This window comes from Opisthocomus hoazin, chromosome 10 (assembly GCF_030867145.1).
Source record: "Opisthocomus hoazin isolate bOpiHoa1 chromosome 10, bOpiHoa1.hap1, whole genome shotgun sequence".
NCBI lineage: Eukaryota > Metazoa > Chordata > Aves > Opisthocomiformes > Opisthocomidae > Opisthocomus > Opisthocomus hoazin.
In genome coordinates, this window is record NC_134423.1 from 10,911,206 (window position 1) to 10,937,703 (window position 26,498).

The window sequence follows — 26,498 nt, forward strand, 5'->3', positions numbered from 1 at the left end:
CACCTCCTTGAAATAAGCACACTTTTCACTGATCTTAACCACAAAAAGCAAATAATTTTTTTATTATTCCGTATAACCTGAGACACAGGAATATTCCATCTCTTCAGATAAGTATCTAGATGTCAACAAAAGGCATTTATGCCTGAGAGAGGCACAGTGAACATCTGCATCCTGACAATGTAAGGAAAATTGCCAGAGAATCATAACATAATTTAGTTCAGGTTTTTTTTTTTGACAAACTTACAAGTCTTCATTAATATCCCTGGGTTTCAGTATGGTCATGGTACAAGTGAAAATGCTTTATCTGCACTAATCCATGGTCTTTTCAGTTTTTACCGGAAATGGCTTGATGCCCTTTAAATCTGAAAGGATGCTAAATACCAAAGGAATGTCATTGAGGGGTTTGTTTTGTTTCATGTAGCAGAGTTGGATGTCCCATGTTAAATCCACAACCACCTCTGGCTAAAGCTCTCCCTCTCCCTCTGCGCTCCCTTCTAGGCACACATCTCCCAATACAGAATTCGCTGAACACCTAACAGGAATTCTTAGCCTTTCTGGTAAGCTCAGTGCTTTCCCTCGCTGCCTGGACTCTGCTCAGTTTGGTAGCTCCTAGTTGGAATGCTCACAACAGAAAGCAATGGCACGGGCACTGCTTCTGTTGTGGTAAGCTCTCTCCCCCGTTTCTTCTCTGCTTTCCATTTTCAGATATCTGAGTCACACTATCAGAGCCCCTCTACTGCTCTTTAAAAATGCAGGGCCAGGAGGAGAGTAATTTTTTGCAGCGCAGTAAATTGTGAAGTGGTGGCACAACATTGAAAGTACCTGTAAAACGGGAAGTGCTAGCAACTGGACTTCCTGTTGGTTGTCTTCCTGCATAGTATTTAACAATATAAATCAAAAGGCTACAGCACAGAGGAATCCTCTTGTTTTCTTAACAGCCATTTCTCCTTTCATTGCACTTTAAAGACATGAGATCTTACGTTTCATGAAAACTGGAGTCAAGCGGAAAAGAGGGACCTTCTTCCTCATCCCTGTATATACCCTAACGCTTCTTTAGACCCCAGTGACCACAGCCACAAGATCTGGCCCGCTGGAACTGGTGCTTCCTTACCTTTATTGCTCGCAGGACTACTTGCTTCATTTTGTTAGCAAGCATTGCTAGAGAGCATTGTACTATTTATGACATTGTATGTAGCGTTGGCTACCCTGTACTTTCTGTGCCATTTGACCACCTTAAAATGAATTTGTAGCCTGATCTCATTTTGACCTGAATGTCAAAATCACAAAGCTTGTGAACTGGAATAATTAATTTTAGAAGCTGAAATGTTCTCAAATGCAATGGGTTTGAAGCAGCCTGAATCACTAGTAGGATTTCATTCAAAGACAACATTGTTTCGGAAACAAATAATGCAAACGAGATTGGTAACAGCGAGTAACCATTCCACGGCTGTCTGGAAAGCTGAGCGGGCTCTAAGAGTTTACAGAGTGCAACTTGACTCCATTTAGTTCTTACAGCTTCTATTAATATTTCTTTCCTGAATTTCCACTGAAGATGACCACAAGACATGTCCCTCTTCAATGGAAACAGTATACCAGACTTCAACATTACTAAGTCTGAACGTCTCATGATTGATACCGCACGGAAGCTATCTAACAGCAGTCGTCTCTGACCAACTTCCGCTGCGGCTACGTGAAGTCTGTTGGGTGATACCGACTCTAGTGCGGCTGTCGGCACTGCTACAGATCTCCTGCACTCAGCAGCTAACGGTGGCGTGTCCCTGTGTGATGAAAAACCACCTTTATCTCTCCTAGCCTTTAAACCAAGATTATCAGCTTCCTTCAGAGTATCTGCTAAAGGTTTGAAGCCCAGAAAATAACATATAAGGTCAGTTACTTTGGGGAGAAAGCAATCTTTTAGTGCTTTATATAACTTCATTGGGAGCCTCTCTGGATCAGGTCCTTCACTTGATTTGGTGCCCTCAGATTCTCCCTTGAGATGCTGAACTTTAACTTGGAGTCTAACTTCTCTAAGCACTTCTCTGGCACGAGTCCTCAGAAGGGAATGTATTTTGCTGTTCTGTTTTCTAGCAGCTATTATAATACGGTTTTCTCTTTGACTTCTTACCTTATACACTGTAACAGCATGCCTTTTCTTCTCTGTCTTGCTGTACTTTTGTCTGCATCGATATAAAATACACACTGTTTTTTCTGACACTAGAATGTGTAGTAGATGCCCTGGGAATAGGAGGTTATTCAACATTTTCTTTGCACCTATATTTTCATACACCTCAAGATTTTTTATTTCAGAGATAAGAAATCTGTGTTCTGCATTTTCTCCCCTTTCTCTTCCTGAAGTTTTCTCAATTAACTTTCTCTTCAGTACAACCGTACAAATCCCATAGAAGGAGCTGCTAGGTGACATGCCATTATGGAAACATATCTGATTTTTGCTGGTCTCAAACACCAGTGCTAGAAATGAGTTGAAAAGGCAGTTGTTCAGTTCACGTTTTCTACGCCTCTGACTAACCAGAGAGTCTCTTCGTGTTGTTGAGGCAGAAAGAGAGATGGACCATGTCATTTGGCCTCTCTTTGTCCCAGTAAGAGAATCCTGTGAGGAACCAGATAGTGACAGACAATATACTGGTGTGATCACCAAATGGTTATGTGAATAAAACAAATAGATCTTTAGAGAGGGCAGCACTTGTTCAGCCGAGACACCTGGCTGGGTAGTATTTCCTGTTAGGAATGGACCCAATGAATAAAATTCCTGACTTCTAGTATCTGAAATATCAACTGGAAAGTTTACGGTAAGGTTTAAATCTGCCTCAGGAGTGAAATTTTCAGAAGAAGGCAAGATGAAAACAAAACCATCAAGGAAGGCGTCTTGCTTAATATTAGGGACGTATACCAAACAAAGGGTAAATACTCTGCCTAGTAAACTACTTTTAACCATTACCAATTTCTTCTCTTAATATTCTCTTTTAATTTGAATTAAAATCTTGTGCCAGGAAGCTGGCCAATAAACTACCAGTCAGTGGTACCTCATTCTCATGTTGTCTTACTATTAAAAAAAAACACCAAATAAACAAAAACCGACTATTGGCTGGAGAAGGTACTCTTTTTTCCCCCTACATCGGGTAAGTGTATCTGAAACAAGCCAAATTCTGGATATGTATCACAGGTACAAATTGTGAAACTATTGAATCAAAACAGTCCTCAACTCCTCTGGGGAAATCCTGTGAAAAAGGACAATCCTATCAAAAATTCATATTACCTCATGCTAAAACTCCTGTGATTATCTAGTATTCTCTGTGCAGTGAAGAAAAGATTATTTCATATTTCTCATGCAGTAAAAACCAAAATTATCTCATGCTTCTACCCGTGCACTATTGAAAACAGTAACTTATGAAAAATGTCACGTATTCAACCATAAATTATAGTGATTTCTGTATAATTTGATACACCTTTAAAAATACATAGAAACTCTAATGAGTGCAACTGTTCCTCTGTATGTCTTAGTGGCAGTCTTCTCCAACGCATAAGCAAGCCTCCTATTTCAGCCTACTTTCTTCTCTCATCTTGCTTATCGCATCATCCTCTACAACTGCTGTATTCTTAGGGTTGCTCTGCATGTTGCTTTCCCACCATTCTTCCACGCTAATGCTTTACTCTGTTATTATTTCTGAAAAATAAACACAACACATGCTTTTAATTAAAGAAAACGTCCTCCCCTGCTTTCCCTATGGAGTCAAATCATTTAACTTTAAATGTACTCACTGTTGCAGCCATTGCTACTTGTAGTCTCAACCAGGCTGGCACCACACTCTGAAGAACTCGTCCTTGGAATGGAAGCTTTCCTGACCGGAACAAACAAAAAGGAGACAACAGGGAGAAACATAAACAACCCACACAGAGTGAAAAAAGTTATCAGAGAACAAACAAATTAATTGAACGATGCTTCCACTGAAAAAAAGTTACATGGATCTTCTGCAATTACTATCTAATTAACACTCAACATTTTTGAGAAGCATGTATTTGAGCGAGAAGAACAGAGATCAGAGGCAGGAACAGCACTCAGAACTACGTGGCTTCTCTTCCTGAAGTTAATGTTCCTGTTTGTCTGATTTCTCAGGTCTTTGTTTAAGCAATTAGTAGGGACCACAAAATTATTTATCATTAACTCTCTTAGCATTTGGAAAGGAAATATCAATAATGTCATATTTTCCACACTTTCCTGAGGAGAAACAGATCTTCTAAATAGAGCTGATCTCTTGCTGTCTCTTTTGCTTTAATAGTAATTAGACATCTGCTTTCCTGAGAAGAGTCATGAGCTGCTCTCCTTTCTGTCCAGTTTGTGTCCTGTGGTGATACAACTCCTCCACAAAGTCTGTCATCTTGGACAGCTTAAGTGGCTTTATTCCTAGGCCCTGTTGTTTTGGCTGGCTGCGTTCCTGTTCATTGGTATACGCCTATCTGGCAGGTAATCTGGCATTTCAACATGGATTTATAACTAAGTATAGAAATAAACTGCAGATTCATTTTAGCTTTCCCTAGGGTTTTCTCTGTTCCTCTAAGCTGTGTATGTGGCATTCAGGCCTCTATATTGTTTTTAGATAAAAGCTGGCTTACATGGAATCTGTACAGATCAGCTACCTTTCTTACTCTTCCTCCAGAACCCTTGTGCAATGTGTTTCTGGAGAAAGAAGGCCAGATGGACCTGTACTGACAGGTGAATTGTTTGTAGCAAAATATGCCATTTGTTACCTCAGTAACAATGTAACAGCAAGGATTTTTGTGTACTTTGCTGTTTCCCCCGGTCAAAACCATGGGCTTTATCAGCACCATTTGGGGGGGGGGGGGTGGTGGTGGTGTTTGTTTCAAGATGGAGAGCGGCGAGATCTGGATTTGCTCTGCCTCCAGACACTCTGCTCTGCTAACAGGTTACACAGCTCCTCAGCCTAAAGATGCACAAAAGCCTACTCCAATCCAAGGCATATTTTCATTGTTAAATAGCAATCATTCCCATAAAACCAGTTCTGTTTAAAAAAAAATATATATATATGTGGGGAAGTTTTACATTCACAATGTAAATATTTTACTGTCTATTCTGAAATACGATTGTTGGCATGATGCCATATCTTCTAGTGAATCCCAGTAGTTAGAAATAGCAATAGTTTTATGTGCTGAGCTTTTACAGGAATGCAGCAAACAGAACTGAGCAAGCTATTCAAAGATGGGGATTCCCCCTTTGACAGAGAAGCGACATTTATTGCTGATGAAACAACACATTACTGGTGAAAACTGGATAAAGTAACGTAGGAAGCTAATGTACTGAACCGGTTTTCACATTAATTTTGGGTGCAGACAGTATTGTTCTTATGAATTCCTACGTAATATAAAATTATTTTACAAGGCTTATCTTTGAGGAGACATACAAGCATAGTCTTTTCTTTGCAACAACATTCCTTGTAATTTTTTCAGAAAGTAAATTAAAGCTATTCACTTTACTACCTAAATAATTCTATTCTATCAACCTGAGACTCACTAAGGTAGCTCTACCGTAGCCTTTCCTTCAGCAGGTTCCTGCAACAGTGGGAGGGAGGTTTAACCCTAGACTACTGTTTATCTTTCCCAGTTCTAAGCTGCTTTTTTTACATCAGCAGTCCTTGACCACTGCTCCCTCTTCCCTCCCTCCATTCTCTACTGTTCCTTTCACTCAGACCTTCAGTTCCATTCCTCTGTCTTTATTTTGTTCTACTTGCCATCATTCTCACCCTCTAGCTATTTCAAATACTGAATAATCTTCATTATCTCTGATTCTCTCTCCTCCTTCTTGTAGGTTTGCTTTCCCAAACTATACCGTCTTGATGAATCCTAGTACATCATCAAATACAGCATGAAATCAGCTTAACAGCAGATTGTTGGCAGATTGGAAAAAATAAATCCTCGGCTGATAAAAATGTGATGACTCAGCTACATGTAAGAGGGCAATTATTTCCCACTGTTCACCCAGAGCTTTTCCTATGCAACTCTTTTCTTTTACGGGCTACTTTCACCGTTACTTATGATTTGGTTTCATAAGTAGAGCAATGACATCATTTCTCTCCACCCTTGTATGCTGAATGGATTTGTTTGTAGGGAGCATTAAATGCACTTGCACATGCCTGGTCCTGAAATCTGCCCCAAGCAGCCTGAGAGAAAGAAAACTTGTGAAGGAAGGGGGGGTACAAGGGATGACAGGGACAAGAAAATGGGGCACTAATTGCCTAAATTCTAAAAGATTTTATGTGTAATTTTAGGGATTCACTTTCTGTATCCTAAATTTCAAATAATATCTCCTCTTCTGCATCCCTCCAGGTTGCATTACCGTTTATACTAAAACTGGACTAGAATCTTCTGCTGAAAGAGCCACAGAAATGCTTACCAACACACAATACGGGGGAAAAAACTCTCTGCTTTCTGAATCTGGGTCAAATGTGTTTGTTAATAAAGTATAGTAGTGGAAGCTTGATAGCACAATATTTCTCTTAACATTTTAAATTTAATAGATCCTGTCAAGAGGACAAGTCAAGGATGACGCAAACTGCGCTAATCCTTACAAGCCCCAGTTCCACCCTCTTCCAGAATGTTATGATACAGGTGGTAGACCAAATTTGGGGAAAAAAATTATTAAATATTAGTGACAGCTGCTAGCAATAATCCTTGTTTATACAGCTGAAAAGAGGGGAGTAAAGTATCCACTTGAGACTCCTCTTATAGGTTGGTCACTTCAGTCAAGAGATAAGGACTTTTAGATGTAAAGTTTCTTTTACAGATGAGTTCTGTAGCAGAAGATGATTGTGCTACATCAGCCTCTGAAGTGTAAAGGTAAGACAAGACAATTTTTAGCCAGTTATATTCTTTTCTTTATACTAACAAAGTTGATTGTTATTTTATGAGATTTCCCAAGCTAGTCTGGTATGTAAGGTAAGTTCAAGGGCAACTATGTTAAGACTGAGTTGCTGCCCTTGTTATTTTTCTAATAAAGAGGCCCTACTACTTGTTCTGCCAGTTAGGTGAAGCTTGAGTAAACTGATTTCCTATAAAGAAACAGAGTAGTTGAAATTCATCTTCCAGTTGTCTAATAAAAGACTTGCACAGACCTGTCATTGCTGGTATTCTAAGCTGCTGCAATTTGCAATGCAAGGCTCTTTGACCATAAAACTCAGTAGATTGTGTCTCCAGCCTTACCCTGATTTTACTGTATGCAAGACGAAAGGGATCTTTTAACAAATTACTCTGAATTCTTTGCTCTCTGAAGACTTTTTTTCCTCTTAGAGAGAAGCTTTACTTCTAAAGAAATACTGTCCGTACCTCTATGGGACTTGAATGCATTTCTCTTTAGTTAGTTAAAGCTGTATTCTATTCTAATAACTTCATAGTAATCTGCAAACGTTCTTTAGCAAACCACTGCTGTGGCGTTCCACTGCTAAGACAGGATTAATTTAAGTAAAATGACTAAGGTGGGGGGTATCCTCTACAACAAATTTTTTTTGATACAAACTCTGTTTTATCAAATGCTCTCTATCTCTTCTAAATAAATTCAGCTATGGGAAAAACTGGCATTCGGTGGGTTTCCATGACAGCAGCTGAGGTAAAACTAGACCAGCTATTCCAAAGGTCTCTTGCTGAAAGGCACTGATCAGAGAGGTTGATTTGGCAGTATGATTATGGGAGAGCAAAGAACAGAACTGCAAGAACCTTAGGTTATCATAACCAAGGAGAAATCCAGCATAGGAGTAACAGGAAGAGGCTGCAAGTCTGTGCGGGCCAAGAATTATAAGGGCTAGTCAGTTGCCTCATAAAGGCATAAATACATATTAACAGTATATGACAAAATGAGCTCTTAGCAAAAGTGCTGTACTCTAAAGACAAGGGGGGACATTGGAGGTTGATTTCTGTACATAAATGCAGCGAGCAAGTGAAGACAGTGAGTTTGCCTGGATTTGGTAGAAGTGTACTGATATACTGTACAGATACATGTACAGCACCAAACAGCTGACTTAATCCCAGTAACTGCCTACGTGTTTTCATTTGAAGACCTAATATGCCTAAAATGCTACTAAACCCAAGCCTGCAGCACTTGCTGTCTAGCACTGAGGTTTTCATGCTACTCAAACATGGATCATCATGGATAAATGAGTTAGCCCTCTGATTTGTTCCAGATGTTAATCAACACACGCCTGGGATTATTCTTGAACTTGATTCTTTCCTTAGTTTTCCTTTTTAAACCAGGAGCTGTAAAGGAATTTGGAGCTAAGGGCTTGGCTGCCAGTTTGATGCAGTAGAACCGTTTCTGATCCCTAAGCACTTCGGTGGTTTGCTTCTACTTCTCAGCCTTTGGACAACGTAAGGGTTGACTAATGTTTTAAAGTGTTAGCACTGACTCTAGGTGGACTGCAAAATCTCTCAGAAATGGGTGCACTACATGTATTTTTCACAAAGCAACTAAGTAATAGCTTAGAAAAGACAATGAGAAAACTACAAGCCAGGAAGCAAAATATTACAAGCAACAAGTTGAGACATCCTCATTAATTATGCTGAATAACCATACAAACCTTATGGATAATTCATTACATACTTTTACATTCAAATAATTAGTACATGATTACCAGAAGAAATTTCTACTTGATTAAATAGCTTCAGTACTCTGAAACACTTTTACCTGCAAAGGAAGTAGAATGCTCCAATTACAAGAAATCCTAGAAGAAGAAGTGAAGCCAAGAAAGTGGCAAACAGGTCACCTTTTGTTTGGGACTTGATGCTAGGCAGCAAAACTTCCTCACAACGGGCTCCTGTGTAATTCTCAATACACCTGGGAAACCAAGTTTTATTCAGATTAGATGCTAACTTGTCACCTAATATGAAAAGCACAAAGGCTTTGTGCTTTACTTTGGTCTTAAGTGGGGAGAGAACTTGTTATGGCATAATCCAAGGTTTATGTTTTTTTCACAGCAAGTTTTCTGAAGGGATTTCCACTCACCTCGTGCTTCTGGAACAAAGGGAACTGGGCATGTTGGTCATCAAGCTTATATTCTGATCCATACTGCTTTCATATATTAAACCATATCTTTCTTAATACATTCATTGGGTTAGCAATATACTTCACAATGGTGTAATTCGCAGTTAAATCTGCCACCTCCACTGGCAGATTTAATTAGTTAAATCCACCTCTTCAGTGTTAACTGTGTCATCCCACTGGTTCTCATCTTACACACAGTAGTCATGCTTTCTTTTCCCCCTTTCTTGCTTTCTTTTTTGAAGAGCTAGTACTGTCAGCTAGCTCCAAGGAAATGGGAATTCATTGAGACAATGTACACCTTAAATTGAAAAGTAGTTTATGCAGTGTAATAATTCATGCCAGAATATGTTACATGCTTGGTGAATGATCCTCTCTGGGAGAGACCTACCTAAAAGTCTTCTTAAGGATTAAAATGAATATGGTATTTTACCATGGTATGATATTTTATTAAATAAAATGAGTGGCTTAGTAATTCATATTGAGTCAAAAATAGGTTGAAGCTAAACTAATCTTCATTTGTTTTCTATTTTGCACTTCTGCTAAGTTTTCTTAAGGAATTTCTTGTGTTACAGAAAATGGAAAGCACTTCATTCAATAACTACATTCTGCGTGTATCTTTTATGTATGTAAATCTGCTTCTCTCTATTGGTATTACTAAAAATCTTGCCCCTTCTTGCTATTTCTGGCACTGAAGTCATAATAATCTGTGATGTAAGAAATTTCAGGCTCCAGCTGAGAAAAACGGTTTGAACTCCGTAACATACTTGAAGTTCTTAACTGCCATTGGCAGCTGCAAGGTATAATTTCAGATGAGGGATAAGAAGGCGGAGTGGGGAGAAACTGCCAAGAAAGAAGGATGTCTGGCATATCTAAATAAGACAAATGGATCACTGTGAGCATACCACCATGCATGCTTGATGTGACCCCCAGCACCGCTTTCCAGAGATTATGGACCACTATTTCTGTACTACTGGTCTAAACTATTGCACAAAGAATTACTAGTGCTTCTTTTAATTCTTTGCCTTTGGAAATCACATGGAAGATTTAGACACTAGAAGAAATTTAATTATCATCCTATATTAAAGCTGTGCAACTGATCAAAGCCACCATTTACTAAGGACAATGTAAGACTTTTCAAAGTTACCAGGTTTGACTGTGGGAGAAGGAAGGGTAGGCAGAATGCTCTGATTGCTTGAGATAATGTTCCAGATATTTACTGTAAGGATAGTGGCATTTCAGTGGCCTATTTCTGAAATACTGTAGAATACTTTTAAAAATAGAAGTGTAGTTTGAGTGGGGCATTGTTCTCTAGCAAGTGAGAGAGAAATGCTTTGGAGACCTGAATAGAATAACAGGGATAGGAAATGGAATATAAAATTCATAGAAGTATTCTTGAATACCAATGAAAACTGGAGAATAACGCAAGGCTAAAATGATACAGGAAGAAAAAAATAAACAGGTTTTGGCATCAAGTTAAGGCTCATGGAAAAGTTCTAGAGAAGGAGTGTAAAGGGATTAAGTCAGTAGCCTAAAGAGAAAAATGAAGCCAGAGGAAGAAAGGACAGTCCTTCTCGCTGAAGAGAGGTGCACGTAGGATTAGGTAAAAGGCTAGGGCAGAGAACTGTTGTGATACGGTAGAGTGGGGGGCATGAACAGTGCATGGAAGCCATATTCATGTTCTGCCAAAACCACAGAAAAACAATTGGGAATGCGATGACAGCATAGCAAAAAGGTCACTGAGATAGTAGCCACTTTCTACTAACACAAAACAGAACCAGATGCTTAAGGTAGTCATAAGTCACCAAGAGTTAAAAGAGCCAGGAGGCCTGAGACTTAAGGGGAAAACTATAACCAATACAGATCCAAGGTTATAGCAAAGGCAAAAAGACTTACGCTAAAAAAGCACATACAAAACTTCAACATCGTGGGTGCTGAACCTATTGATTCTTCCTGGATGTAACAAAAACAAGGTTTAGAAACATGTTTTCCATGACTTGCCAGATTGATAGTATCTGTTTAACGGTGTGCAGGGGATTAGGGATTACAAAACTACCCGTCCACTTTCTCTAGGCTGACCTGCTGGCACGCTTGCTGAAAGTGATTCATGCTATGTAGAAAATATGTCCTATGACCCAAAAATGAGGGAGGTTTTCAGAGAAAGAGGAAAAATGAGATGAGGTTATTGCTTGGTTACATTTAAATAAACAAAATTATAGCTAGTGTGACCCTACCGACAGGCTTGCTACAGTTGGGGCATTTCTGAAAATCTAGATATTCAAATATGGGCTTGCGCAAGCTTTTATGAAGTCATCAGTGCTGATGTACAAACAGGTGAAGGGCTATGTTAAATGTAGAAGCAACTGATGCTTTAAGACAACCAAGAGAGGGAAAAGTTTCTGCTCTAAGTCACAGAATCACAGAATCACAGAATAGTAGGGGTTGGAAGGGACCTCTGTGGGTCATCTAGTCCTTTCCTAAAATTGGTGGGAAAGAAACGAAGCAGACTTCAGTAATTAAAACTCACTCAGATGATCTGCTTATCATGTTGCATTAGCAGAGCTCTAATAATTTCAGTGGAGTTCCATACACAGTGAGTGCAAGCAAGACAGAAAAGCCTCAAAATGTTGGAGGAAAAGCTGTGAGACTAGAAACTCCCATTTTCAGATAGCATCCAGATTTCTGCGTTCCTAGATGCCTGCACACGCATGCACACACGCCCATGTCTCTCCTCAGATTAAATGAGCCAGCCTAGCTGTTGTATACAAACTTACTACAGGAGCTGTGCTGGAGACAAAACACTTAATGTATGTAAAGAAATGCACAGAATCTTTCAATATAGTATATTAATCAGAACTACCCATATCAGCATCAGCACAAGGTGGAGGGAACTAGACTGCGTTGGATAAGATGTCAGGACATGACCAGTGGGTCTGCAATTACATTGATCCTTTACAATGTGATCAGTAACTGAAACACAAGCCTAACAGCCCTCCAATAACAGAACGCATTACTGCTGTCGTTTGCAGATGCAGTTCGTGAGACGGTGAACGTTGTCTACCGCCTGTCTGGTTTAGGTGAGAAGGTAAGGTTTCTCTCTCTTCCAGACTCTAAGGTGGGCATCATAAGCAAGTATCTGACAGACTTTAAATACAGAAGTAGGATTTGAGTCAAATATGCCACAGACTCCCATTGCTTAGTGTTATACTATGAGAGTCTTGACTTCAGTTTTCCTTTAGTCAGGAAAAACCTGGATGCGTCTTGGTATAAAAATTACTTGCATGTAAACGCAAAGCTGGAAGCAGAAAAAGACAGCTGAAAAATTACCTGCTTGTCAATGCAGTTCCAATGACATGACTGATAGCTTCAAAATCACCATCATCTTTAGTCTGTAGCAGGCTCCTAAAAGTTGTCCTAATGGACAATAATATGTCTATGCCTAGAAGGGCATCTAGTAAGTATGAAAAAGAATGTAAAGCCCAAGTGAATAAGCAATGGCAAAGGTAATTGGAAGCTTTTTTAAAAAGTTTTGTGTTCAGAGGAGTTTCAAAACTGTTCCTCTGAAGCTGTATTCATATACATAGAGAGTAAAATAAAACTCATCCTACTCCTGGAAAGAAGTTGAGAGAATGGGTTATTTTCCCCTAGAACTCCTTTCGCTGTGTGTTCATATGGCCAGCTTTGCCGTGTGTGGCAATGGTACTAATTCTGATCACTAGTACTTTTCAAACACATAATACAATGTTGCATTTTATATTTTATGTCCCATTAAAAATAAATCCTAACTATTGACTTTTTTTGGCTATACTTTTGGTGTGTATTCTAACTTTTGTTCCAACCTTTCAAGCTAAAAGCAGAACTGAAAGCAGAACTGAAAAATGCTAATGGGACGCTTTGTGTTTTCAGAAGAGCCTGGGGTATGTGAAAGCACAGTTTTGGAGGCAGCGAAGGAAGAAAAGCCCAGCTGAGTGGAAAGCACTTCACTGGCAACTTGCAGTGCGTATATTCCAAAGGCTTACCGCACAGCAAGTATATCACTCGTGGGGACATCTGAAAAGACAACGAAGGACCCATCTCAGAGAAGGAGCCAAATGAGGATGGGGTGCACAGAAAGTGATAGGAGGAATTTGCAGGGATTTTACTGTATCAGCATAGGAAAAGTGGAAGGGGAGCTTGGATTAGGATAGAAGCAAAGGAAGGGGAAAGTGGAGATATGCTTTAACCATAGACAGGAATTTCAGGGCGTTGGTTTCGAATGCCTGCCTCTGCCCCTTGCAGTACTTAGCCTGAACGCACTGCCCTCTGTGGAGTACGATCCTTGCCTCAAAAGGAAAGCATTCGCTAGTGACTTCTGTGTGTACTGCCCTCAGAAGCAGAGGAGCTGTGTTTTGTGTGGTCTTATACCATCTGTATTTTGTCTGAAATACGGAAGAAAGGCTCTCAGAAATCTGCCATGTGGTGTAAGACAAAATGGAAATACCAGAGCTTCCCCTCAGACAACAAAATCTTAACTTAATTCTGCACTGCTTTAATTAATGATTATGGGATAGCTGCACATCAGGTGCTGAGGCAAACAGCTTTCGCCTCCTGTTTTATGATACACCTGAGGCAGCTGCTTTTCCATCCTTCTCCACTCTGCTGCATGTTTATTTAGTACATTTGAGCATTCCTGGGTTTGAAGCTCATCTTGTTTATGGTGACAGGTGTGCCTTTTGCTGCTGAGACCATTAACTCATTGTTAGGAAAGGAATGAGGGAAGATGGCAGCTGAGCAACCTCATGTTTTAACGCACATCAGCTATATTTAAAATCTGCTGATGTTGCACTTGGAAGGGGGCTCAACTAATGTTTTGCTTCTATTAAATCTCTACCTTGTATGTGTATTCATTTCTGAATGGTAAAAATAACTGACATTCCAAAAGTAAACAGTGGCTCTTAGTTTGTTAGCATGCTACAAAATATGTATTTCTGAAGAATGATGCAATTTTCCTAGTTATACTGTGAAATTACTTCCAGTGATGTTGCATCAGGTAATCTGGACTAACTATGTTTAGCACAACACATTTGTGTAAATAAGTAGCATGTCAAGGGAAATGTGCTTTAAGGTATTTTTACAGTTTGTTAGCCTGTTCTTGCTCCATTTCCCCCTTTTAATCACTGCTGTACTGATGATCAGTCAGCCTGTCATTCTAAAACCGATTCAGTTTTTCTGTTGGTGGGAGATGATCATTTGAGAGCACTTGGAAGCTTTAGGTGGGATTTGGCAGAAACCTGCATCAAAGAAACTGCGCAACTCTGTGATGATGCCAGTCTTGAAGTTCCAAAGCACCAACTATTTTTCTGAATTCTGCTGAATAGTGATGCATTTTTTCTGTTGTTTCTATTCACATCACTGCTGATTACTAAGATATCTGTGTGTAAACAAAACCTTTCTCATCTATAATTAGCCTTCTCTGACTGATTAAGGAACACGCTCAGAATAAGGACGTGCTTAAATAGAATGCTGCTATTTAAACCCATATAACTCCATAATCAACCATTAGATACAGAATAAAAATACTTTATAATTTAAATGCAATAAGATTTCCTGAGTGTAACAGAAATGCTCTTAAGATGTTACTTTTCTGCTTCAGCAGATTATAAAATCCTCTAGTACCTGAATTACAAATTACTTCATCTGGAGCCCCTTTTAAAGTAGAAATTATCTACACTGACTAGCTTGTGCTCCTGAAGAATGAACTGTTCTGAATATTTGTTACTTCCTACTTACAGTTATTGCATGAAATACACCTTCCTCAGTACACAGTCTAGTGGTGGTTGAGAGGGTGCTATGAAGCTGTGTGACTAATGCTGTTTAGTCTAACCATTCTTTTTCCATGTAAGTATTTTAAGGTCAATAATATAGGATTCCTTCTAGAAAAAAAAAAAAAACCTGTTACTTTTTGTGTGTGTAGTATTCGTTTTACATCGCATAAGCTTGCAAGGTTTAGCAATTAGAATAAATCATCATCATACAGCACTTCTGAGCTTTATTCTCACTACTGGACCTGATTCATAGTATGACATTGGACAGTATGCTTAATGACAGTGATATGCTGTGTATGTTTTTCAATGAGCATTTACCACAAAATTGCCTCTTCTTTCCTCATCTACCAGATGAGTTTACATGCTTGACTTTAAATGTTTAAATTGAACTGTCCCAAGCAAAAGAAAGAAATAGTTTAATTAAGAATCTTAGAAAAGACTTTTTTTCCTTCTCCAACTTTTTCATCCAGTTATCATTAGTTATAGCTCAAGACTGAAGAGGGAGCAGAACTTGCCACGGAAGAAAAAAAGGTAATATCCTTAAGTGTACATAACAGGTGTCTGAATGTCTATCATCATATTAAGTAAACCCATTGAATTAACCCTAATTTATTTTGATGAACGATAACTCAGAATTAGTAAATGCAGAACCGTGAAAAATTAGAATTTAATTTGTCATCTTCTTATGTCTTGGTAAATGAGAAACTAAAAGTATAGGCCTGTATTTAAGCAGGAAGCGTATCCACATGCAAAAATAGAAAGTGCTTCTTTTCCAGTGTGCTACATGGGCTTCAAAAAGAAGAATGGTCCCCTAAACTAATGGTGTAAGAAGAATCTGTATTTGCTGCCTTGATGTTTCTTTATCAAGTGATCTTTGGCTGTCACTGTAAAGCTGCCCTTGGAGTATCACAGTGAGACTGAGAGAACACAGTAATTCTTGAATTATGTTCTTCTCCTTAAAAGATTATGTTCTTTTTTTGCACCACCTTATTTTGTTCAGGTCAGTCCATTTTATGAGACTTTTTGCAACTCATATGGAAGAAAAACTGGGAGTGTATTTTGCCTTTCTGAATGCCTTTCCTACAGTATATTCTCCATGAGGCAAAGGGTATTTTGTTCCTTTCTGTATTGTAATGAGAGGAGGAAATGTGGCTCTAAATATAGATACCATCCTGAATGCATACGTAACTGAGTACTGTTGCACCTGTCAGACAAGTATACACCAAGTACACATGTTTATTTTTCTCATATTGTCATGTCTCTAGAAGCTAGGTAAGTAATCTGAGCATGAATTACTGAATTGGGAACAGCCATAGGTAATAAGTATTTTCTTTTATGTAACGTTTGAACAGTATTTTCTTAAAGAAGCAAAATGGAGAAATAGTCTTTCGACAGCTACTGTCCAGTACTTAAACACACAAACGTTAGTTTCACTGACCTGCAGAATGGACTGGATACAGTAGGAATCATATAACAAATCCCTCCGTTTAGACAAAAAGATCCATAACTGGTGCCACAGAGTTCTTCATGATCTTAAAAATAAGACCAAAACAAACAGTGAAAAATAGACATCTGTATTTTTATCAGTAAAAGGGATCTTAATTACATTTTGGGGGAGTGAGGGTGCCTTCTTTGAAAAACCAAAAAAAAACCCACCAAAACAAACCACCACACACGAACGAAACTACCCTATGAACAAATAAGGTATCAGTCTTGCCTTCTGGGCCAGCAACGTACAGCACCATCTATCCTGCAGAATTGTTTCATGTAACAATATGCAAGAAGATCACAAATTTATCATCATAAAGCACCTAAATTATATGAATAAATACAAAATCTCTCCCACAGCGAGAGGAACTTTTGAATTCTCCGTTACTTCACTTGCCTTCCATGACCACAAACAGTACTGAGTACAGTGACTCACATGATGACCTATAGGAAGTCTGGTTTGTCCTGTTCCAGCGGCATAAACTGTCTCTAGCTTAACCAGCTGCTGTGAGAGAATCGGAGTCAGTACAGATAAACCCAGAAATAGTCTCAGGTGTGGGCCAGGACATTCTGAGACTGCTTCAGGCTGTATTAAGAGCTGAATCATGGCACAGCTGGGCACTGCCAGGTTTTCCCACCCCAGTTTTTAGCCACCAACGGAGGAGTTAGCCTATGAAGCATCACTTAGGTAGAAGACTGCCTGTTGCAGTGTAATTTCCACAGGTCTCAAAAAGGCTTTTTTTCTAACTCAGTAGGTTTCTTATATGAATTGTTAGTGTTTTAAACAAAATTAGGCATTCTAATAGAACCTCAAATACAGGATACTAATGTTGCCACTCAGAGCAGCGGTTGTCCACTTTATGCTTAAACAGGCTATCTAACTGTACCATTTCACTCTCTTTGCAAGCAGTCTAAATTTGGGAGTTGGACTGCATATATTTATGATACATTTAATGCATCAGTAACTAATTTTATATATATGCATATATATTTCATATATTTCTTCAATCTTACGAAACCACAGTATCTCAATAAAAAGAAAAATAGAGCAGTCCTCTGACATCACAAGTGTGAGAATCATGTGTTACCTCACACTTTAGGTGTTGTTTTTGCTGTTATTTCTCCCTGAAGTTCTGAAAATAAGAATTCTGCTGTCTCACTATTTATGTGTAGAAGACACGTTCTGTACAAAATACAGTATTGTTTAAGAGGAATCAAGATTTTCATTTTCTTATTTGTCCTTTGGGAAAAAGAGTTAGGGTTCCCCTTTATTCCTGCAGAAAAAAGTGAGACGTGTGGCCATAAGACATTCTGCCCTAGAGGGAGCTTCTACAGCTTTAGTAACCTGACTTTTCTAAGAGCAGCAGAAAAGCTGAGGTACTTCTAATCCTGTGCAACAAAAACATTGTGCATCCTGCTCTCCTCTAGATCATCTCTAGTAATTCCACTCTCCCATTTTTTCATACATTCTCACATTTCTGTGATGGCCTATTGACGTAGGAGCGTGAGTAAAGTCCTTACATTCTTTAAGATGAAGGCAGTGGTACCACAGAGCTCAACAGCAATTCAGTTTCATGTTCATGTTACCAAATATGATATGCTAGCACCCAAATGGTAACTGGACCTTTTTGCATGTGCACAGATAAATTAGGGAGCTGGAGGAGCTGGGGGAGGCCCGAAAGATTGTTCACGTTTGACCTTGTTGCATTGGCGCAGGATGTGGCATAATAGAAATGTGTTCTGCCCTACCTTGTTAGAAGTTAAATGGACATTTATTTTAACACTAAAGCTTTCTGTGCCTGTCTACTGGCAATTAATTTACTGCAAGTTTGCTACTAAAAGACTTTTAAAATTATTTTGCATGGGTAACAGTATAAATGGAATAGGAATAAAATGGTAACAGAAAAAAAAAGAAGCTGTTTTTTAAACAAGAACTATAAATTATTTTAGTCTATTCAAACATAACAGTGGAACTTCTGTGACAGTGTAATTAAATTGAAGGCTACATCCTTCCTTAAATGAAGAGATGATACTGAATACGTGAACAGTGTATCAGGATATCTATACAACTGTAAGAATCAAAAGCAAAATTCTCAACCCTGACCTGCTCTCCACTCTGTTGAGGTTCTGAGGGAGTGAAGTGTTGTTGAAATTTTACCAGATGGAAAAATGAGATGATAGAAGGTAGGCCCCACAGAAAAATCCCTTTAGACAGATCATGGAGAACCTTCAAAGAAATTCTCATGAGAATTAACAAGAACTTGTTAAACTCCTTAAAATCCTGCCTTTTCTTCATCTTTATGCAAAAACAGGCTGATCTCACACTGGCACAGTGGTAGAGTACGGAAGAAAATGAAATGCCTCAAGTCATTCAGGTCTCAGAACATGAGGGAGAATGATTCCTTTGCTGTTGTGGTGTGATCCATGTAGGAAGGACCAGCTGTACAGCCCAGCTAGACATTTCTGTTCTGCCAAAATACCTCGGGCACTCTATCTTAGGCCTATTAGGGGTGGAGAGAGAGAACAAAAAGTGCCCAGGAAGCCTTCAAAACCTTTTTGATTGTAATTACAGACAATATATAGGCTGTTTCTTTCTAGAGCTAGACTTCTTTCTGGTGCTAAGGGAAAAATGGTACCCTTAATTTTACCAGTAATGAGATATTTGAAGAAACCTCTATGTCCATATAGATCAGGTGCCCTATCTTCCATCCAATGGTGCTTTTCATTAATTCCATTTTGTGTATTAAGACTTTTCTACTATTTATTGAAAGTACCAGAGTAATACAGTATAAAGTAAATGACGGAATTGTGAAAGAGAATAAAAGAAAATTCAGTATGCTCTAACACACAAAAAAATATTATTAACTACTAGTAGTAGTGGGGTTTGCTACAATACAAAAATATACATTATTGTACTCCATACCCACTTTACTGAAATGCAGTAGTTTGGATCAAATTTGAAAGCTACAGTTCTGTGTTCATAGAAACAGAAGTATGAAAGCAACAGTTTATTATCCCTTTAAATTTACAGTCAATGGTGCAAGAGAGTATGCTGGAGAATCAGAAGGGGTTCAATGCAAGCCAAAACCCAATTACATTAGCATTGGTGAATGTGTTATGATTTTTCATGAGGTAAGTCAATACATTATATTAATCTAAAAATGCAAATTCTATGCTTTGAAAATAAAATGTATACTACATTCAGACTACCATAATCAAGATAGAAAAGTTTAACAAGTCAAATGATGATGGGCAATTAAAAAAAAAACACAAAAGATTTAGCTTTTCAATTAATACAACTGTAGAAACTCTATCAACATATGTTCTACATTACATGTATGTATTCTGGTACATCCTTCTATGGGAGAGGTTAAATAAAGAGAGGACACACAAGTTCTTTTTTAAAAAGAGTCGGGATTTGGTGGAAGAAGTGAAGGGGAATGAAAGAAGATTGTTCTTTCTGACACTAGACGGTGAATACTTAAAACTGGCAGAGGTAATAGCAGCCTCTAAATACACTGATTCTCAATTATTCTGAGGACACACACAAAAACCTGTCCCTAAACCGTCTTGTCTGTTTGCTTTTAACTTTTTTAAGCTGCCTGTCCTATCTGTTAAAAAAGAAAAACAAATAAAGGCTCAACACCACCTTAACCCCCGAAGAACCAAACCAGCCTTGATAATCCACATGTTGACTCAGCTGTCTTGCCTAGTCCAGAGGCTAAAATACTACAGACCATCTAATCCTGAAGTCTGCTAAAACAAGAAAGGGAAGGGGGAGGAGTGGGAACTGTTGACAGGAGATAAAGGGGCTGAGGCATGCTTCCTCACTTTTAATCAATTTTGGACTGTATGCTAATCAGTCACGGACTGTGAAATATTAGGGCTGATCAAAGCAAACTTCTCCTGAAGAGAATTCATGCCACTGCCTGGTGAACTCTATAGTTTGCTGACTAGTAAGTGAAGACAGCCCTATGGAGCAGTTGTGACAATCCCAATGGCAGCTGTCAAAATCAATGCAATTTAAATGAATTCTAATTATATATGTATACACATCCAAGTGAAGACTTGGAGGAAATTACCTGTTCGCATATTATTCCGACAACAATTTTTATTCTTGGTCAGAGGCTATTCTTCTAAAACAGCACCTAAAGACAAACATGTAAATTTAGCATGTCATTTTTAATCACAGTGATTTTTTCCCTGAAGAAATAGCTATTGGAATGCATCTTTTAGTGTTGCTGCTAAGGGCATTTGCTGTACTTTGACAGCAATATACTGTTGCATTATATGGAAGTTCCATTAATTCACAGTTAATTAATGTCAAGTTCAGTGAACTCCTAAAGGCAGTACTACAGAGTAAAACCAAATTCACACTAAAGCACGTTGAAACAATGAAAACTTTTTTCAGACTGCTGTGCTTATTCAGAATTGTAATACCTGATGCTTTTAGGCAATCTAAATTATTGTTTGTGGCTAGCAAATTAAGTTAACGTTTGTACCTTGCAAGTCAGTGCAAACAACTGAACCGGTCCTCAGACAGGTAATTATTCAGTCAGGTAAGATCTTGGTGGTGGAATTCTTGCATTTCACAAGCAAGAACTTCCAACATTTGTAATTTCTCAGAGAGAATGTGTGTGTTTCACTTGAGTACTCGTTTCTCATGTCTGGGTGTCAGGTGAAATTAGTAATACAGGCCATGAATTTAGCAGAACTCAGTAAGGTCAGAACTTGTACAATCATTTTTAAAATATGGAGTAGAAACTCTGCCCGGACAGAAACCGATCTTCACTTGACATTGCTGAAAAGAAACTTATTCTGTAGATGTGCCAACTCTATAACCATCTAATGCTGCTATATTCTGCTTTCTTGTATAGTCACGGTTTACCATACCAAATAGGTTACTGAACAAACCTAACATGATAGATCTTATTTTTTAATGTTTGCTCTTTTTTCTTCATTATACTTTAAAGTGTACGTAACGTAAATATTTAAGCAAACTGTCCTATATTGGAAGAAAGATTTTTCCCCATTAAATGATCAAATAAAATAAATTATCAGCTTCACCAGAAATAATTGCCTATACTTCAGCTTTTAGTAGTAGAAAGGCAACTTTCTGTAGAGGCCCATTTCAAAAGGCATAATGCATTTGTACTTACTGTATAAGCAGACAGTTCTGTTTTTCGTGGGACCTCAGATGGCTTCTCTAGCTCTTTAAGTGTCCTGTCCATGCAAGAAAATCTGAAATGGCAGTTCCCTGTGAGACCGGGCTGCAACAGCAAGGTCCCCACCCAAAGGCTGTCCTCTTGGGCTGCCTCACAGATACGCAATTTTGCTTACCTTGTTTGCACAACCAAGTACAATGAACACAGCATGTGGCACAAAGGAACAAACCAACATGATTCACTTCAGAACTAAAATCCTGTTTTTAAAAGAAAATATCCTGGAGACGGTTGTTTTTAGCAGTCAAGATCTGGATTCTGTATGTGCTATTAAAAAGGCTTCAAATTTACATATAGTGCAATGTGGGTGAGGTTACAGCAAAGACAAACAAGCATACAGAGGCCAAGAATAGGGTAACACCCCATTATGCTCACAAAATCACTTGTGTATTTTTCTAGGGTTACCAGTACTACAGTTTATTGCTGAATTCAAAACATTCACATAATGTAGTATATATAAATTGCAGCATAAAAATATAATATGCAGCAGTCAAAAATCTGATTTAAATTTGTATTTTATTGGAACAAGCAGTCTTTTTTTATTTACTTTCCCTTTTCTCAGAATGTGCCAAAAAATTGCATAATATCCTATAGCGCTCATAACAGAAAATATAAATAGGATATATAACATAAATTTCAGACTAGCTCCTTTTCCAGATTTAATTAGGATATGGGTCCTTGAACAGACAAAATAATGATTTCTCTACTGCACAAATGAGGTCTCGCATCTCGTTCCTTCACCTTGTTGTCAGTGTGCACCTCACTGTCTCTCTGGTGCTGCTGCTAGTGTAAGTTGAACTTTTTCAGGAGGTGCTTAAATCCAATGATCCAGCAGAAAATTCCTTAAAGCTGACGGTTTTCTGCTGCATCAGTGTGTTAAGTGGATGTGCTGTGCACCTCCTCAGCTGCTTGGACTAGGACTAACTGTTACAGGCACTGCGAACCGTTCCTAAACTGACCGCAGAGAACAAGACAGTGTGAAGGCGGCTATGGGACTACCTACCGCTTATGTTCAAACTTTGTTGCCTGCATATTCAAGGAAACAGGGAGTGGCAAAGGAAGGGGGGGAAATACTTCCTAAACAATCCAAGAGGATGTATGTGTGTATGCATAATTCTGTTCTTTAAGTTCTGATAAGAAGTATCACAATTTGGGTCTAAAGATCCCTTTCAAAAGAGATGTTGCTGACAGCATTCACAGTTGTGGCTTTTTTTTTTTTTTTTAAGACTGAAAAGTAAATCATTAGGTAGTCGTGTATTTCTATGTAAATGTTTTTCTCTGGGCTGTCTGTTGTGCTTTTAACAGAAGTGTAAGTATGTATCAGTGTCCTAAAAAGAACAAATAGGACTCTTATCTGATTAGAAAAATAAGCTGATACATTGTAAGCAAAACGAAATGGTACAGCAGAAATTGTTGCTAACCTCGATTCTAACTTGCTTACATCCGTCTGTGCCCTGAACGGGTACTACAAACGCAAGACCTCATTTGTGCATCTGCCTAACACTTTCCAAACTCAGTGTCATCTTTTAAGACACAGCTGTAACCTATGCTTACAGAAACCAAGAATCCAGTTCTATGAATGCTCCAGTGTTTATCTTGCATGCATCTTGGGAGTTCGTGAAAGATTACTTTGTGTATCAAGTTAGAGTATTTCAATCTGGAATTTAAAATATAGCCTGTTTTGCTCTGTGTCAGCTTGTTGAAAAAAACTTCAGATCAGTTCTACCCTTTCCCCCACATCTTTGTCATCTAAACCGCTATTAATAATAACAATACTTTGAAAGATTACAGTTTGTACATTATTAGGTCAGCTGTGTATACTGATATATACTGACGCTATTTCAGCCTCTTCCATTAATTCAAAGTCCTGTGCATCTTTATTTTTGCAGTGTGAATTCGTTAACATGGGCTTCCGTTTAGGAAAGGATTTACATCAAATGTTTAGAGTTAATCATATCGTAAACCACTAAATTAAAGCCGTGTTCAAGTACTTTTTTGAATAAAGCCTGAACTCTGTGTGTATGTATGTGTTGCACTGAAACGCTGGACGTGTGGTTGAAGTACCAGGTTACTGTTCTGTAGCAGAGAAGCTGCAGGTTAAAGTGAGCCACACAAGAAAATTCATATACCCTCATGCTTCTTAGGCACCTAAATACTGGGGAAAGAATACAGTTTTTTATTTTGGGGGAACTGCTATTGGATTTCTGGGCAAATTGAGGACTCAGACACAAAACTGCTATGGGTTCAGCTCTCTAGGAAAAATACGTGCCAAGATCTGGCCATACTGGAGGCTGGCCACAACAAGTCTTCTGAACTCATGAGATTTGTCTTTAAATGAACCTGTGTGCTTTTCTTCCCATATGCTTAAAATAGAATCCTTATTGCCACTTATTTTTGCGTACTTGTAAGGCCTAACTATTCTAAGCATCCATGAGATGCAGTATCCCCAAAAGATGTTAACTGGAAGTCTTAATGAGCACAGGCAGATAAAAAGAAAGCACTGAATAATGATTTGGGGTTTGTTTTACAGCTTTTTGCTATCCAAACATTCTTAAAATCAATCTCTATGTAAACTCTCCCCCAAATTAAAGAAGATCATTTCAGTCACATGGCTATCTCAAATATACACTGTTTGTTCATTTAGATGAAGTTGCACCTTGCATCTGTCTTCAAGAACGAGATTTTACTGCATTATGTATTCTTTTTTAAAGTCCAAAAGAGGTAAAATCTCATTCTGCCCCAATACTGAGCTCAAATATTTGTGTCGTGAAAGCAATGAAGGGAAAATTTTTTTTTAAATCGCACTATCTGCTTAGTAGGTTAATTAAACATAAATTTCTTTCTGAGATGTGTCCTTGATATTTATCAAGCAGTTAGTAGTCTACGCTTCTTATTTTCTCCAAGAGCCTGGAAATCCCCTGAAGCCTTGCTAAAAGGAGTCTGTTTATTTTCTTATCTAGGTGATAACTTCTAACACCCTCACCATATGAAGCTCATAACTGATTTTAGCAGAGAAAATCATCAGGCATCAGAAAAAATCCATCAAACTGCCTGAAAGAAATGGAGATCTCAATAAGGAGGAACTGAAGATGAGATATTACAACAAATTTGTGTAAGGAAAATGCGTTACTCAAATTTACACGCTGGAAGTTTCTTTGAAGATGAGAGCACCACAACGTGAAGGAAAGACAGAAGGGAAGGCGTATGCCAGACAGCTCACAAGTCTCAACATGCTCGTGCTTGGCAGGTGAATTTTTTGAACACAGCTGTTCAAAATTCTTTCCATTACAGTTTTCTGAAGTGACAGAAATGACTGAGTCCTCTTGTCTTGGGAATGCCTACAGCAGTACTTTAGGTTTACATTTTGATTTTATCCACTGAAGTATGCCTAGGATTAATTATACACCAAAACTGCTGGTAAAACTGTTATCATGATGTTGAAATCACAGTTTGAGGCATTACAGTAAATTTAAGGGAAAACTTTCTATTCCTAAAATTTCAGAAGTAGTTTGCAACCAACTGCAAGTTCCCATCTGAAACACCGTTGTACTGTATGAGGTATTTGTACTGAAGTTGGCATTTCAGTTGAGGCTTCTGTCAAACGCACCTACTTGTCATCATGCTACACATTTGTAATTTTGAGATCGAGACTCCAGTCTTGAGTTTGTGTGTGCTTATGTGGGGGGAATTAATAAATTTTAGAAGACACTTGCATTAAAAAAAAATTCACTACCAAGCTTGGAAAAAAACCCCACAACACTATTTTTTCATTCTGTGTGCTTACCGATTTCTTCTGTGGCCCTTTTATTCACAGGTTTCACCCCTAAACTCTCTTAAGAAATCAACTGAAATGTAATACAACTTAAAGGTTCTCACTGCATGATTAATTTTTATTCATATCTCAGTGGTAGATACAGTGTCCATCAGAATGTCAGCTCTCAAGTGTCAGTAATTGCAGATCCAAAAATCAGAACTCAATAAATCCATATTACAAACTCGTGTACAAGGAGACAGTTTAGCACGTGGGGACATTTAATAAAATAGACCAATATAACTTCAATAATTTTGAGAGAGTAACAATATATCTATCATAAGAGTTTAGGTATTTACTTCTGCATGGTAGTCATCGGGAGGGTAAGGTAACTAGCCTTCATAATACCGATTTTGATTTTTGTAAGCTAAACATCGTCTGGACAGTGATAACTGATTGCTGCCAACACCAGCCATTCCACGGCAGCTCAGCATGAGGGAGAGACCTGTTAAAACTTGAATTTCAATTATTTTGGGGTTTTTTGGTCTATTTAAAGCACATTCTTAACCTTGAGGTTTTTTTAGCTTCCCTTTCTTGCATTTAATTTTGGATCGAGCTAATTTGTTCTACTTAAACCACGGCTTACCACAGCGAATGGGCACTCCCAACTGTGCTGCCGCAGTCTTTCTTTCTCAGACACGCACGGGACGCTCCGCCGAAGCCACGCAACCTCCACACCGCATCGCGCAGTCCCGCAGCTGCTCCCTCCGCGGGCGGTGATGCAATCCCGGCGGCTGCGGAAACAAAGCCAAGCGCGGAAAGCGGTAAGAGCGGGGCCGGCGGCCGCCCCGGCCCCTCACAGCGGGGTCCCCCCACAGCCGGGCCCCTCACGCCGGGGCTCCCACCTGCCCTCCCGCCCTGTTCCCGCGGGTGGGCGATCGCGACCCGGCAGCTTGCAGCCGTGAGGGGAGCTCCCGGGGGCGTGCGGGGCGGGGGCTTGGGCCTCGGGCCCGCCCCGCCGCGCCCTCTCGCGCCTCGCCGTCCCCACCTCGTAGTACTACAGTGCCTGCCGTTCGCCGCCGCTATTGGGTCACCGGCGCCCACGTGACGGGGGGCGCGCGCGCGCGCTCGCCCCCTTTAAACCGCCCCCCCCTCCCGACCTGAGCGACGGCTCG

The 26,498-nt window shown here is 39.0% G+C and overlaps 1 protein-coding gene across 5 annotated transcripts; it reads right to left on the bottom strand.

Annotated features, from left to right (window-relative positions):
- Nucleotides 1–34: 34 nt before the first annotated feature.
- NRG4 (neuregulin 4) lies at nucleotides 35–26,390 on the bottom strand. Of its 5 annotated transcripts, none has more exons than XM_075431258.1 (8): nucleotides 26,372–26,390; nucleotides 25,970–26,117; nucleotides 21,510–21,591; nucleotides 20,433–20,498; nucleotides 16,301–16,394; nucleotides 8,705–8,854; nucleotides 3,778–3,857; nucleotides 35–3,682 (listed from the first exon to the last, which is right to left on the bottom strand). In XM_075431258.1, the coding sequence occupies exons 4-8, from the start codon at nucleotides 20,440–20,442 to the stop codon at nucleotides 3,666–3,668; spliced, it is 351 nt and encodes a 116-aa protein (XP_075287373.1). In that variant the 5' UTR covers nucleotides 20,443–20,498; nucleotides 21,510–21,591; nucleotides 25,970–26,117; nucleotides 26,372–26,390; the 3' UTR covers nucleotides 35–3,665. The 5 variants fall into 5 exon arrangements, with proteins under 5 accessions (XP_075287373.1, XP_075287375.1, XP_075287372.1 ...); XM_075431260.1 differs by lacking the exon at nucleotides 26,372–26,390 and adding an exon at nucleotides 26,229–26,363 and having other exon boundaries at nucleotides 21,510–21,573; XM_075431257.1 differs by lacking the exon at nucleotides 26,372–26,390 and adding an exon at nucleotides 26,229–26,363.
- Between the last annotated feature and the right edge of the window lie 108 nt (nucleotides 26,391–26,498).